Source organism: Trichechus manatus, unplaced genomic scaffold, assembly GCF_000243295.1.
Source record: "Trichechus manatus latirostris isolate Lorelei unplaced genomic scaffold, TriManLat1.0 scaffold00089, whole genome shotgun sequence".
NCBI classification, from domain to species: domain Eukaryota; kingdom Metazoa; phylum Chordata; class Mammalia; order Sirenia; family Trichechidae; genus Trichechus; species Trichechus manatus.
In genome coordinates, this window is record NW_004444025.1 from 11,293,248 (window position 1) to 11,308,682 (window position 15,435).

The 15,435-nt window shown below is 38.5% G+C and overlaps 1 protein-coding gene across 1 annotated transcript in view; it reads left to right on the forward strand.

The window, feature by feature from the left end:
• Positions 1 to 7,984: 7,984 nt before the first annotated feature.
• The window catches only part of APELA (apelin receptor early endogenous ligand), a 15,693-nt gene continuing 8,242 nt past the window's right edge, over positions 7,985 to 15,435 (forward strand). Inside the window, exons 1-2 of the mRNA XM_012557189.2 lie at positions 7,985 to 8,201; positions 9,362 to 9,451. Coding sequence (XP_012412643.1) covers positions 8,129 to 8,201; positions 9,362 to 9,450 — 162 coding nt within the window. The 5' untranslated portion in view covers positions 7,985 to 8,128 and the 3' untranslated portion in view covers position 9,451. The remainder of the gene's footprint in view (positions 8,202 to 9,361; positions 9,452 to 15,435) is intronic.

Below are 15,435 nucleotides of genomic sequence, written 5' to 3' on the forward strand. Positions count from 1 at the left end.
CTGGAGTCACTGCCCGCCTTTCAGTCCTAGCTCTGCTGTTTCCTAACCACTAACCTTGGGTAGAATTGCATCCCTCTGCATCTCGGTTTCCTAATTTGTAAAACGAACATAACAGAGTTGTTATGAGAATTAAATGAGTTAATTCAAGTAAAGTTCTTAACAACAATGCCTGCCATATAGTAGATGATACAGAAAGGATCTTTCATATTCAAGTTGCTTCTGAACAAAACCATTGCTGGTGCACATTTGTCCTGCCACTAACTTGCTTTGACCTCCAGCAAGGCATTTAATGCCATTTTTCTCGTTTGCAAAAAGGAAGTGGGTTGGACTTCATTTCTAACATTCCTCATAGATATGTATTTCTATGATCATTACTGGACTTCAAAAGCATATGAAATAGTTTAAAGATTGTTGTGAATAATATGGGCTCAACAAGACTAAGTCAGTCACAGTAATTGAGTAACTGATCGTAAACTTTTCTACTGCAGGTGCCAAGTTTGGGGAATGTAGAGGTAATCTCATCATAATAAATAATAACAAAATTCAAGTTGCCCAACCTTAAGGTCAGAGGCATGACAGAAAACTGTATTCCCCATGAAATAGCCCATGTGCAAACTCATTATTTTTTTTTTTGAAAGAGAGAAATATTACTAATTTCTCATGTATGTAGAAAGGAGATAGTTGGAAATTGTTCGTGACTGGTTATCAGGACGAAAGTCAGGCAAAGTGTGGCAATGCCAGACACCTGGGCTGAGCACCCTGGGATAACATTAACTGAACTGGATACTCCGGGAAAGAACCGATATTTTGCAGAATGCCGCTAAGGGGTGAAAGGATGAAACTCTTAGAAATTGAGCAACAGTTTTCTGTACTTTTTAAACCACACAGCAATTAGCATGCCCTAGTGTTCTACTGAAGCCCTGGTGGCGCAGTGCTTAAGAGCTACGATGAGCTGGCTGCTAACCAAAAGGTCGGCAGTTTGAGTCCACCAGCCGTTTCTCGGAAACTCTGTGGGGAAGTTCTACCCTGTCCTATAGGGTTGCTATGAGTTGGAATGGACTCGAGGGCAATGGGTTTGGGTTTTTTTGGTTTAGCGTTCTATTAAGGAGCCCTGGTGGTGCAATGGTTAAGCACTTGGCTGCTAACCGAAAGGTTGGTGGTTTGAACCCACCCAGCGACTCCATGGGAGCAAAGACTTGGCCATTTGCTCCTGTGAAGATTACAGCCTAGGAAACCCTATGGGGGCAGTTCTACTTTGTCCTATAGGGTCGTTATGAGTCAGAATTGACTCCACGGCACACAACAATGGTGTTCTATTGCACGACATGGACGCCTTGTTCTTGTGTTTTTATTCCTCATAAAATGCAACGAAGTATCTACATATATTAAGTACTCATTTCAGGCTTATTAAATGAATTAATACACCCTCTTAAATATGAAGACCAAGAAATTGAAGTAGAGCCAGAAGTTAGGGTTTCAAAGAACTTCAGAATCTGTAACTTTAAAAAGTTTAAATGCCTCATTTTTTGGATGAAGAATTTGATAGAATAACTTGACCACAGCCATATGACAGGAGCCAGGACGGAACACTCGAGTTGCCTGACTTCTAAGGTCACACTATTTCCATTCCACCAAAACAGTCACACTTTTGGTCATGAACAAAATCATCACACCCCAAGATTCAAATACAAAGTTTCTGTTTTTTTTTAGTTTAATATTCAACTTTAGGCCATTCAACTCTGTAGTTAAAAAAAGTTTAATTCCATGAATCCCAAAGTCTTAAATGTACCCTTAAAAAAATTCCAGGACAAGTTTTACTAGCAGTTTTATATCATATATAATTTACCCAATAAATGATAATTGTTTCCTAGGAGTCATTCAGATTTATTATGAAAATTCCTGAGACTGTTTGTTATAAAGTAAACACGTAAATAAGGTTAAAATTAAGGGTGGAGAGGTTTAGCTCAAATGTCTCTCATTTATTTCTTTTTTTTGTTTGTTTGTTTAAAGAGAGAAATATTACTAATTTCTCATCTATGTCAATTGAATGATTTGTATCAAATTTATTCTTCACAAGGAATACGTATAAAGATCACCAATCTCTCTCTTAACGTGCCACAGTAATGAAGGACTTCATGATTCCATCTGAGCATCAGTTTAACCCAGTAGTTTGGATAGGAATCCCCACAATGTAGGGGGTGTCTGAATGTTTCATATAAGTTGCCACCTCACTTATTTTTGTACATGATCTAGTTGAGAGTCTATTCCACTCATGACTACATTATTTTTTTCAGGTTTGCCAAACATATGAGGGTTTAGAAAGATATCCATACTCTCAAAAGTGTGTTCCTTTTTTGGAGTTATGGTTTCTTGCAAAAATACATTTTTTTTTTTTGGCTCAGATGTTAGCCTGATGCAGTGTTTATGATCACCAGTGTTTTTCCAACCAGCACATGTGCCCAAAAAGATCCTGGGAAAATTTTTGAGTGAGTACTGTACTGAACAAATGTTTTACCACATTCAATATTCTAATTTTATACATTCGATATGTCCAACATGTCTACTTCACCATTTCCTCTCAGCAAGGAGAATGCCAGTTTTGGTCACACAAGTTTTCAAAATTAATAATTTTTAAAAAAATTTATTTACTATGAATCTATTTTCTATAACATTGATTGTTAGCTTCTTCTTCAGTGTCACTTTGGGACCCGAAGACAGCAGTGAATTACAAAGAGAAGCCTAATAGAATTAATGAAGGGAAATGAAGCTAAAGATAAGAACTAAGCATGGTCTAGAGGTAGAAATGTTCAAAATGGAATCAAGAAATAAAAGAAAAATGTATACTAACAAAGGTCAACCAATGTACTGGACAAATATCCAGCAAAGAGTCAGAAAGCAGGGAAACAGGTAAAGAAGAAACCAGAAGGCCAGAAAGTATAAGACCACAGACAGGTAACTGAAGTCAAAGCAAGGCTCATTTGTATTGGGAAGAGATAGTCAACACCATCCAGGCAATCAGGAATCAAATAGGAAACATTCCTGTGAAAGTAGCCTATAAATTAAATCACTTTCGGCCTCAGCTAGGATTAGTTTCAAATGTTTTCATCCATGGGCACTAATCCCACCACAAAGAGAGAGAGGGCGGTTAACTAGGAATCAAGAGCCAAAAACCAAACCAAACTGGTTGCTGTTGAGTTGATTCCAACTCATAGTGATCCTATAGGACAGAGCAGAACTGCTCCATAAGGTTTCCAAGGCTGTTATCTTTACAGAAGCAGGCTGCCATATCTTTCTCCTGTGGAGCAGGTGGTGGATTTGAACTGCAGACCTTAACCAAGTACTTAACCACTGCACCACCACTGGTCCTCCAGAATCAGGAGCAGATCAAGACAATGTTAAGATCTGCTTTACTATGAAGGATGCTTAGAGTGAAGTGTTACTAATTCAGTTATTAGACAGTATGTTAAATACTGAAGATAGATCAGTGAACAAAACAGATAAAAATTCCTACCCTCATTGAATATAAATAACTGAATTAGTAAAACTGTGTTTATATTTTCTTGTGTGCCGTTGAGTCAGTTCTGACTCATAATGACCCTACAGGACAGAGTAGAAATGCCCCATAAGGTTTCCTAGGCTCTAATCTTTACCAGAGCAGATTACCACGTCTTCTCTCCCAAGGAGTGGTTGATGGGTTCAAAGCACCAACCTTTAGGTTAGCAGCTGATGCTTAACCATTGTGCCATTAGGACTCCTTTATATTCTACAGAAGTAGACAAATGATAGGTTACAGAGTTTAGTTACAGAAGACAGTTTTTCAGACTTAAAACGTAAATAGTTTCTATCCTTATACTTGTTCTGTGAATCGGAACAGACTCAGCAGCAACTAACAACAATGCTTGCTCTAATTCTGAACCTCTCTCTCTCGCTTTTCTTTTTTCTTTTCACTTTTTACAGGTAAATATTTGCACATACAGTATTCCTTTTCTTCCTGCCAATGTTCACTGTAGAATCATATTCTTTTCAAGTTTTTAGTCCCTCTTTTTAAAATATCTCATCATTTCCATATTTAATTCAACAGCTGCTAGGCTAGAGAACACATCAAAAAGAGAAAGGACAAGTCTCTCTCCACTCAAGGAATTTTTGTTTCTGCAGGAGTCCCTATGTCTTCAAGAAATTATCAGACCAGGAAGAATGTGTTATGGCCCACAAGGGAGAAATTAAGTGGTGAAAAGGCTATGATAACAGGATAACAGCTCTCCAGAATAGAACTGGCATTGTCAGTTGACAGGGAATCAGGAAATGCTTACAGTGGAAACCTACTGAATTTATAAGAAAATTTAATTTAATGAATAAATATTAAATTCAAAAGTACGGTCCATGTCTGATTCTTGACTTTATCCCTAGTATCTAGATCAAAGTCTGAAACCTAGTTGACTCAACAAATATTTGTTCAACTGATCGTGAACAAATGAGTTTAACCCTGAATAACTAGTAGGATTTCAATTAAGTAAAATGGGGTTGAGTAGAGTTCTTTCCAAGAGAAAAAAAATACAGCATGAACAAAAACAAAAGGGAGAAAATATGAACAGAGAGTAGCCTAATTTAATGGAGTACAATGTTTACAGAAAAGATAATACTTTAAAGTTTAAAGAATTTATCGGAAACAAACCAGTTTCAGTAGGGTGTTGAAAGCTGGTGTTCAATATCAAGGAGATGTACACTGAGACGGTGATGAGGTGAAGGGGAACAGGCTTTACGAGGCAGAACATGAACGCCCTCACGTGGTCTGTTAGTTCACTACCACTTGCTGAGTCATTCTTATGTAAGGCCCTGGCTTATAACCACTATTGTCCTTCACTACTATAAAATCTCTGCCCTCCTACTGCAGGGCACGGAGATCTGGTCTGGTCCTGCGGCTGCCCAGGACTAGCCTCGTATATAAGTCTCCCTAATAAACTCCTTCGCTGCCACACTGGAGTTGCCCACCTCTCTTTGGTCTCTCGGTGCCCTCTATTTTTGGAGCAAGTTTCACGTTACTGGTTCTTGTCTGGACGTGAGGGAGTAGAACATCCAGGATAGACTTTTTTAAATTTCAGATATCTGGCTGAATGGAGGCTGAATAAAGATGAGTAAAAGGAGAAAATTTTTAGGTTGGGGAGACAACCTTTGTAGGGAGAAATGTATGGGCAATAAAGAAGGAAAGATTGAAGTTGCAAATGGGAGAGAAGACGAGACAGATGGGTCACAGGATCAAAATCAAAGGGGTAAGAGGCCCAGGACTGGATAGACCCTGACCTCACCTTGGCTTTGCTATTAGCTATTCAATTTTGGGCAAGTCGCTTAATGCTCTGAGTTTGTTTCCCCATCTTTAAAATGAGAAGAAATACTTGCATCATAAGATTATGATGTTTAAATAAAATGACTTTTGTTAAGTACCTGGTACACAGAGTATACTTGTATAAGAATAGTATATTTTTATAAATTATATAAAGATATAGATATATAGTATATATGTTACATATGCAATATGTATCTATCTATGTATATTCCTAACTTATCCTCATTTTTATAACATATTCAATTGGTTATTATTCTAAGAACTAAGATTTGGGCCCTAGAGAGGAATATGCAAAATGGTTGAGAGTTCATATATGAAAGTTGAATCCATCTATTCTTCCTAATTGTGTAATCATGGTGGTTACACCCTCTTTAGATGTCAGTTTTCTTATCCAATAAACAAGAATACCTCAGAGGGTTTAGGGAGGATTAAATGAGGTAATATATGTAATACACTCAGCATGGTACCAGGCACAGAGGGACTGCCTGGCTCACTGAGAGAGGCAGTGTGGGCAGTGAGGGAGTGGGGGTTTCGGTTCACATAAACAAAGAGGATTCATCATTTTCATACAATTGCTACCACTCTGTTACCATGTTTTTTTTTTTTTACCACTTTGCTACCAAGATGTCTCCATGCCTGGTTGTTCAATGCTCAGTGAGTGACTTAGCACTATTGTTCACCCGATTTCCACATATCTGCTGGATCACTCGTGATTGTCTTTCAATGTCTAGCATTTTAGTTGCCCATCAACTCTATAATTGTTATTACTGTAGTCTATAAAACAACTGCTTAAAAATCATCATCAGAATTATTATAACAACAGTAAGCTTCTTTGACCTAATTTGTGAAAGAATAGTAATTTCTAAGTATGTAAATAATGCTGTTTCACAAGCTAAACACATTATCTCACTAAATGTTCATTACTTTCAGCTGGAAAAATAGGCATTTCATTTCAGTTTTTAAAAATGAGAAAATTGAAGTTCAGTGTGATGACATGACTTAAATGTAACACTTTTCCGTGTCCTGTAGTATAACAACATCTTCCACAGCACTTTCGGATATCAGTCATATTCCAGGAGCTCATTGTTGACCATCTGGTAATGAAAATAATGTTTTCTAATCAAAATATGCTCTTTATGGGAGGTCTCTAATTGATCCATAAAGAAGGCTGACTACTCTTCCTTAGAATAGACTTACAACTTGACCAGAAGTTATAGTATCAAACCTATGCTGGTCTCCTGTTCGTCTGCTTAAGTTAACAGTCAACTTTGTCAGTTGGTTTGCTGTTTTCCAGTACTGAAAGGCTTGGGGTGTAAAACTCTGAACACATTCCTTGCCACTCATGAAGCCCTTTATATCATGAATCCAAACTCTACTGTCCTGGACTGATCTTGTGGAGCAATGTACAAATACGGCGCAGCAGTGCGGTGCCCTTTAACTCTGTGCTTCCAGCCGCCAAACAGGCAAAAATTCTCAGAATTTTAAGAAAGTGAGGTTAAGAATTTCTGAATGTCATTAACTGTTATAAAGTCCATGGGTTCCTAGGCAAGCAGGAAATTTTACAGACTGACTTGTAAAATCAAGACAAAACAGGCATTAATTTCAAACTTCGGGAAACCAAAGGTTATATACCAACTACCTGAATCTAGAGAAGCCGAATACAACCACAAAGTTACTGGCAGTTCATAACAAGTTACATATGCTTTAGATTTAGTGCTTCGCCTGTACTGGTATTTCAGAGGGTATCTTCACAATCCTTTTAGTTTACTTGAAAACAAGTACAGTGGATTTCCACACCAAACGGCAATATATGACATGAAAGGAAAGCCCTTAAAACAAAAAGAGATCTTCCTGCATGTGTACAAAAGAAAAGACTAGATAGATTTTGTTTCTTCTGAATTCATTGGGAGCTGAAGTGAGTTCTTTTTCCGTTTCTAATTTCTGTATCTGTGATACTTAGCCTTGTATTCCACCACTTAAAATGTTTTACAGAACACAGATTTCCTGAGTTAGTGGCTCTTCCTGAACTTCCTTATTTTAAATCCTGGACGAATTGCAGATGAGAATGATCTCCATTGCTTTTAAAACTGCACTTTAAAAAATAAAGCTATAAACATTATGTAGACTAATTTCAGAATGTTCTAAACCCCGGGAATGTTTATTAATACAAACCCACAAAGGTTAAGCCATTTAGAGTTTCATTTTAAATAGGCACCAGTCAGCAGTTAGTCTGGTAAAGATAAAGCATTTCAGCACAGGTTCTGCCGCAAAGCATTTGGGAGTCTTAAATGAGAGCTTCTGAATTCCTTCTGAAAAGGACAAAAGAGAGACTTCCCGTCATTTCCATTGGTTTCTGCATGTGGGACCAATACCGGCAATGCAAAACTTAAACAGATGCAAATCGTGAGTGGGAGGCAATGTCATGCCTTGTTTTACATATTTCTCCATTTCTAGGTTGGAGTTAAGTCAGCCTTTTCTTGGAACTTTCCTGGAAGACTTACACTGAAGTTAGAGCCTAGTTGAATGGTCTATTTCACCAATATTTGCTTAGGGGGGTGGGAGGGGAGAGAAGCCTGGAGGAGGAGTTTGAAGCTGAGGGAGGCTCTGGTCACAGCGCAGTGCACGGAAACCTTGTCTGATGTGATCATTAACCTTCTGGAAATGCAGCTGGCGGTTCTCTGAGGTTTGTCATCGGAGTGTGAGGAGAGCTACAGAGATTGCACAGACTATTTAAAGACCCTGTGATTTACCTGGAGAGCCACTGCTCTACATTACTGTGGCAGAAAAATGAGATTTCAACGATTCTTTTTTGTATTTTTCATTTTGATTATGAGTCTTCTTATCAATGGACAGAGACCAGGTAGGATTTTAATACATTTGTACCAGGTAACTTGATGTTTGGGTCCTGTGTGTCCGCGGGCCTCTGAGCGTAATTGTACTTGTGTTGAAACTCAGTTAGATGTACTAGTAGTACTGGGGGTGAATTTGTAGGACTGTGGAAGCATGCTGCCCTGTTAGATCTATGATTTGGTTATTTTTAAAAATAGCTGAAATTTAAAATGACAATAAATACTTTACCATCATTTTCCTAAATGCAGAGAAAATTGATCCTCAGAGTATTGTAGATAGGTTGTCTTCACAAGTAAAAATAAATGAAAATGTTGGCATATTCATTACGGAGGTTAACAAAACCATAGACTTATAGGTAAAATGTAAAACACATATCAGTGTATTGAAATAGCTTGTTGCTTGCCAAACTTAATTAACATAAAAATTACAATGTGCTAAGATGCAGATGAAATCTTAAAACAGGTCAATAACTCATTTACAGTTATATAGCTAGGCTGTGTCACTTAAAAACTTTTTTTTTTTTTTTTGCAGTTCTTAGTGTTACTATGCATGTAGAGTCAAAAAAAAAAAAAAAAAACTTCCTAAAAAATATGTATGGTCAAGATAATATTGATCTACTTGACACTTTTGTCAAGGATAATATCAATTGTATCATCGGTAACCAACAGGAATTTAGTCAGCCAAGTCAGTCTAATGTGTTTTTACTTCAAAACCTAACATTTTAAAGCACTGACAAGGAAAAATATTAGAAGGGTAAGAAAGTTTTCTGACTAAGGAAAAGTCAAACCCAAGTTTAAACAGAAAGGTGGTAATAAGTTACACCCAAACATGTTATATTACTCACTTGATAACACACATCTCCATGAGAACAGAAAATGGTGCCTCACTGGTTAACCATACAGACCCTTACCTTGCAGTTCCTCGCAAGTTGGATCCCTGAGAGGTTACTTCCAGCGGTGCTCCCCTGCTGCCCTTTTCCAAGATTGAGGACTAGGTTCCAGACCAGCAGCTCAGAAGGCAGCTTTATCCCTTCTTTCATGTTTACTGCAATTGCTATTCAAATGATTTCTACTTTTTCTAACTACAGAACACCTTGTAAAATATTCGTTATTAATCCAGCACATAAACTACAAGGTCTAACGCCTTCCTAACGTTTCTCTTTTTCCCCAGCTAATCTAGTTATGAGGAGGAAATTTCACAGACACAGCTGCCTTCAGAGGAGATGCATGCCTCTCCATTCTCGAGTGCCCCTCCCCTGAGGTATTTCTGACAGAAAATAACTTTACTGTATTTAAGCAATGTTGCAGATCAGTTATGCCAACACATTTATTCCTATTCTTTCGTAATATGTGATAACAGCTTTATGGTGATATCAAAGTTTAAGAGACGCAGACTGATGAATGAAGGAGTGAAATGTCATGATGCTTGGAAACTGCTTTAATAGTTAAGAAGAAAAATGGGATAGAGGAAAACGTAGGATACGTGAGGGAAATCTTGATCATTGTTAAATCTGAAGGATACATACATCATTAAAATACTATTGTGTGTGTATGAAAATGTTAATAATGGAAACATCAGGCACTGGGTCTTAAACAGGTGTTTTGAAAAATGCTGACTAGCTCTCTATGTGATCCAGAACAAGATCATTTCCCAGTAAGACTTACCGTGCACTTAAAAGCATTTTGACCTATTTGCCCAACAACACCATACATGTGATGTACTGGCCTCAATACTTTGTAGTTTATTGTTCCTGAAAATAGATACTTTTTAATATATAAAACCAACTTAATGACACAGTCGATTTCCAGCCTCACTGAATTCTGAATGGGATTTTGCTCCTTCTTTTCTTCCCCCTCACGGAAAGGCCAATGATTTTACCCTACACTGTCACTAGTGAGACTGCCTGAATCAATTAACTTCAAATACTACCCAAGTTAAGTCACTTTATACTAACAAGTAAATAACTTGGCATTCCACTGTAATTATTTTAAGCTGTCCACATCATTTAAAAAGATATCTTCCCCTCCCCCCCGGAATACTATGGAACTGTCTCTCAGCAGGTCTGCAGACCAGGCGATTGCTGGATTAGTTGATTCAGGTGGTCTGTAGACTGTAGCTTTTATGGCTCTATTCATTCAGTGGGAAGAATGGCTGCAATGACTATTGTTTCATATGTGCTTTTCAAACCCAGTGGAAGCCTTGTGGTAGGAAACTAAGTGAAGGAAGAGCAGTTCAGTCATAAGCATTTATCAAGAGGACTAAGTCAAAAAGCCAAGTTCTCTACCCCAGTATCTGTAACAAATTACTCTTTGCTATCAAAATACAAAAAATAGATTTGGAGGCGGAATCCAGAAAGAAACAATAGGAGGTTCCTGAGAAACCAACTGAGTGAATAAAACATTCTTTAAAAGGATGTTATGTGTTTTAAAAAAATCCTTTAGTGTGTATTGGTAATGCTTCAGGCATTACTGTCTCACCTATAAACCAAAAACTCATAGCGATCGATCCTATAGATACTGTTAAAAATCTGTGCTGGGGAATGGAGGAACACCTCTGCAGACCACAAAGAGGAGAGGAGGCCTTTGACTACAGCAGGGGATTCCTGCATATCTAGAGAAAGACACCCTGCATAATACAAGCACAGCCCTTTGGTAGCCACAGGTCATCTTGGCTCTCTTCAGGGGCCACCTGCCATAAAAACCAGGGTGGCAAGCAAACAAGACAGAATAGTGAAATTTGAATTGTGCAAATTAAAGGGAAATTTTGACCTGTAAACCAAAGGAAAAGTTAAACGAAAGCTGTGTCAACCATTTAATAATAGGCAATCCTTTGCTTTTGTTGGCTGATAGCCTTAAAGAACTGCACACGTTGTAGCATCCGTCTTCTCAGAGGTTACGCTAGTCTTGCGTTCCAGCTCAGTTCTTCGAAGAGTGTTTAAAAGTCACATTTTGAAATCCAGTGATACGCTAAGAGCCAGTACCTCATACATGTTAAAATAATCTCCCAAGGTCTTGCTCAACCAGTCCTATGAAAACAAGTGTTCCCTTCAAACGTGATTACGTTATTCTCACTGTCCGAAATTCCTGCACATTTCTTGTATGTCTTACAACACAGGAACTCTGACAACTGGAGGAAAGGCTCTATGGACCTAGACAGAACCCTAAGGCGGAACCTCCCTTTCATTTCTCCTCCTCTGTTTTCTTCATGCTTTAGATAAAATCACACAGGGTTATTTGATTCAGTGAGGGCCAAGTAAGACTAAAAGCATAGGTAGGGTAAACATTTGAGTTTGGAAGTTTCCCAGATTAACTCTTGGGAGTGGTTTAGACCTTTAGCTCACTTAACAACACTGCCCTATTATCTTTACTCTGTCAATCTCTCTCTAGCTCCTAGAGTCCTCTTCTGATCTTCAGCCAGATTTCCTTACCTGCAGGATTGAGTTAATTAAATAGAAACACTATGCTGTATACAGCTCATTTTCTTGATTTTATGTACACACACACACATATGCGTGTGTGTGTATATATATAATATACATATATATTTTTCTTTTTCTCACAGTTAGGCAAGAGAAAGGGGTGTCAGGAAATCCAAGCAAGCAGGTTAATGTGAGAACTATAGAGTGGAAAATGAGGTAGGGACATAAGAGTCTAACAACTTCCTCTCCCAGAAGTGAAGTCTTACTACATCAATACTTTTATTGATAAATACATACTCCAGATAGCTACACACCCTAATAATACTGACTCTAATAACATCTGGAATATGTGTTCATGGTTTAAAATTTTTTCAAACAGTATGAAAAAATATAGTCAAAAATAAAAGTTCTTCACCCTACCCTATCCCCATGTTCACTTCCCAGAAGTAATGTCCATAAAACGATTTTTTGTAAAGATAACCTTTTGACACGTTATTTTAAATTGACATCAGCAAATACTCTCCTGTCACCCTTGATTACTATTCAAAATGTAAGTGTTTTAGTCTTCTGTTTTCTGCCTTATTCTTACCCCTCGCAGTCATGGATGTCTGACTCCCTCACTAAACCTCTACCCTGCCTCCCAACTCCTTCTGCAACGGCCCTGTTTTCTTGGCTCTTCTCACTACATTCTCATCGCCTCTTTGGCTTAACTGAAAGTCAGCTCGTCTTCAGTTCAGTTTAGTGGGGCACATCGGATTCCCATTCGGGTGGCTGCACATGAGGTGCATCGGCCAGGAATCAAAGCTGGGTCTACCATTCAATACTCCTCCCTTAATCACTTCTAGTTTCCTTAAACTTCTTAACCTTTAACCTCTTCCAACACACAGCAAGAGATAACTCTTACTTCACAGAGAAAATGGAGATAATCAAGCCTTACATCAGACCCCACCCTCAAACTACAAACATTTACACCTGCAATCCTCCTTCTATTTTTCCCTTCCTGTTCTTTCACTAAAGGAGCCCTGGTAGCACACTGGTTAAAGTGTTTGATTGCTTACAGAAAGGTTGGTGGTTTGAACCCACCAGTTGCTCTGTGGGAGAAGGATGTGGCAGTCTGCTTCCCTAAAGATTGTGCAGCCTTAGAAATCCTATGGGGCATTTCTACTCTGTCCTATACAGAGTCACTACGAGTTGGAATCTACTTGATGGCAACAGATGGGCTCTCTGGATTCCACTCCTCAATGCATTCTGGGAAAGGTCCCCAGTGACTTCCTTCTTCTAATCTGCTGAAGACCTGTAGTCCTGATTGCAGGTAACTCACTATAGGTCATATGGTAGAATGGGTTTTCCTTGGCTGCAATGACGCCACGCTCCCTTCTGACTATCTCTGGATTGAATCACTATTTCTGGGATTTAGGACCTATACAGGGTGTCCAGTTGCTTAACTGGAATCTGTAACAGATGGAGTTACCACGAGTCAGAATCAACTCTGAAGCAACACGTTTGGTTTGTTTGCTTTTGGTAGCTGTTCCACAGCACCTTAGGCTCATGTCCACCCAGGATATACGCAAATCTCTAGCAGGGCTTCAGCTGGGCTTATCCTTTACTTCAGTTCTCTATTCCAATATCATAGATGTTATCAAGAAGTCCTTCCCTAGTTGCCCTTTATATAAAATAACAATTCCCCATCCCTACCCAAGATAGCCCTATCTCCCTTTTCCTGGTTTTTCTCCGTAACACCTAATGCCATCTGACATAACATATACCATATACATTTACTTTGTTATTTGTGTATTACCTGCCTTCTTCATCAGACTGTCAGTTCCATGAGGACGATATAATGTCTCAATAACTATAGTAAGCCGTCACAAAATGTTTGATAAATTAATGGATGACTAAATAAATGAATACTCAAAAATAAATTCTTCACTTCCTCCCATCTTCAAATATATTTGTTTCTCCTGTGTTCTCAAAATTTGAAAAATAATTATAAAGCTACCATGCATTAGATGTTTACTATATATCGGGCACTGTGCTATGAAATATGCATATTACCATCTCATTTGGTATAAACTTCTTAGCCCTCATATTCACTTCTAGTTGGTTTCCCAGGCCTATCATTTATACTTTAAAATATTTTGATTCTGTCTCCTCCTATTCATCTCTACTGCCAGACTCTGTTAGTTTTGTGTCTCTTACTTTTCTCCAGCAGTACACCGTAACAGCTCACTATAGCTTCCAGTTTTGATTCTGGGAAATCCATTTTTGTTTTACCCTCTGAGGTTTCTAAACAGTTGATCGATCACATCACGCCTTGTTTAAAATCCTTAACTGTCCCCATATCCTTCGGGACAGTGAGAACTCCTACAAGCTGATGAATAAACAACACTTTAAAAATGTAGCTCTTCAGCTCCTCTGTCACCCTCCTTCTCCCAGAGGGGAGAAAAAGTAAGGCTGTGTTTGACTGCCTGAATTCAAGCCCTGGCCATATAACTTGCTCACTGGTGATGCCAAGTAAGTCACTTAACCTCTTTAAGCCTCCCTCCACTTCCAGATCTGTAAAATGGAACTAGCAATCGGCAGTTCCAGCCCACCCAGAAGCACCCCAGAGGACAGGCCTGGCCATGTTCTGAAAGATTACAGCCTTGGAAACCCTATTCAGTAGTTCTACTCTGCACACACAGGGTTGCCATGAGTCAGTACCTACTCCACAGCAACTGACAGCAACAACAAATGGTGATTACCTTATCATAATGATGTCAGGTACATAAAATACCAAAACCAAACCCATCACCATAGATTAAGGTCCCACTCATAGCGACCCTATAGGGCAGAGTATAACATCCCCACAGTGTTTCCAAGGCTGTAATCTCTACAGCAGCAGACTGCCACATCTTTGTCCCACAGAGCTGATGGTGGGTTGGAACTGCTGACCTTTCAGTTAGCAGGCAAGCACTTAACCACCACGTCATCAGGACTCTTTCTTGCTACATAGTAAGTGATAAAAAAAAAAAAGTAACTAGCAATATTATTATTACTATTACTTTAAAGTCAGTCCATTCCTAGCCTCTTGGTGTTCATCAAAGTACGGCAGCTTTTCACATGCTGCTACACCTCTGCCTGCTATGTTCTTTCTTCACTTTTCTCACTATTGTTTATGCTTCAAGACACCTTCCTGATGTTAATACTCCTGAACAATTGTGGTGCAGTGGTTAAAGAGCTTGGCTGCTAACCAAAAGGTCAGCAGTTGGAATCTTCCCTCCACAAAAACCATAGCATTTTATCAGTATATCTTTTAAGCTGCTGAACACATTCTACTTTATTTTGTCAAATTTCATCATGTGATCTCATTGAGGGTAGGATTTGGTCCCGAAAAGCTTGGAGTACAAACCTTTACATAGTGTGAATGACCTGAGAACTGCCTAAACTCTGAGAGTTGCCTTAAATACAGGGGAATTCCTGTATGGAATACAATATATTCAAAGTATCTTGCTTAAAACTCAATAAAATATGGAAAATATCTTTGTTTTCTCAATTAATCATGCTCTACTGTCCAGAGACCATGCTCAGAAAATCCCTAATGTCCCTGATGTACTGAAGAAATAAAACGTTTCTATAAAGGTCATGATACCTTAATGATATATGCATACATATATACATACATATATAAAACCCAAATCAAACCCATTGCCATCGAGTTGATAGACATAGACATATGTGTATGTGTGTGTGTGTATATATATATATATACTTACACATATGGAGCTCTGGTGGCACAGTGGTTAAGATCTATGGCTGCCAACCAAAAGGGCAGCAGTTTGAATCC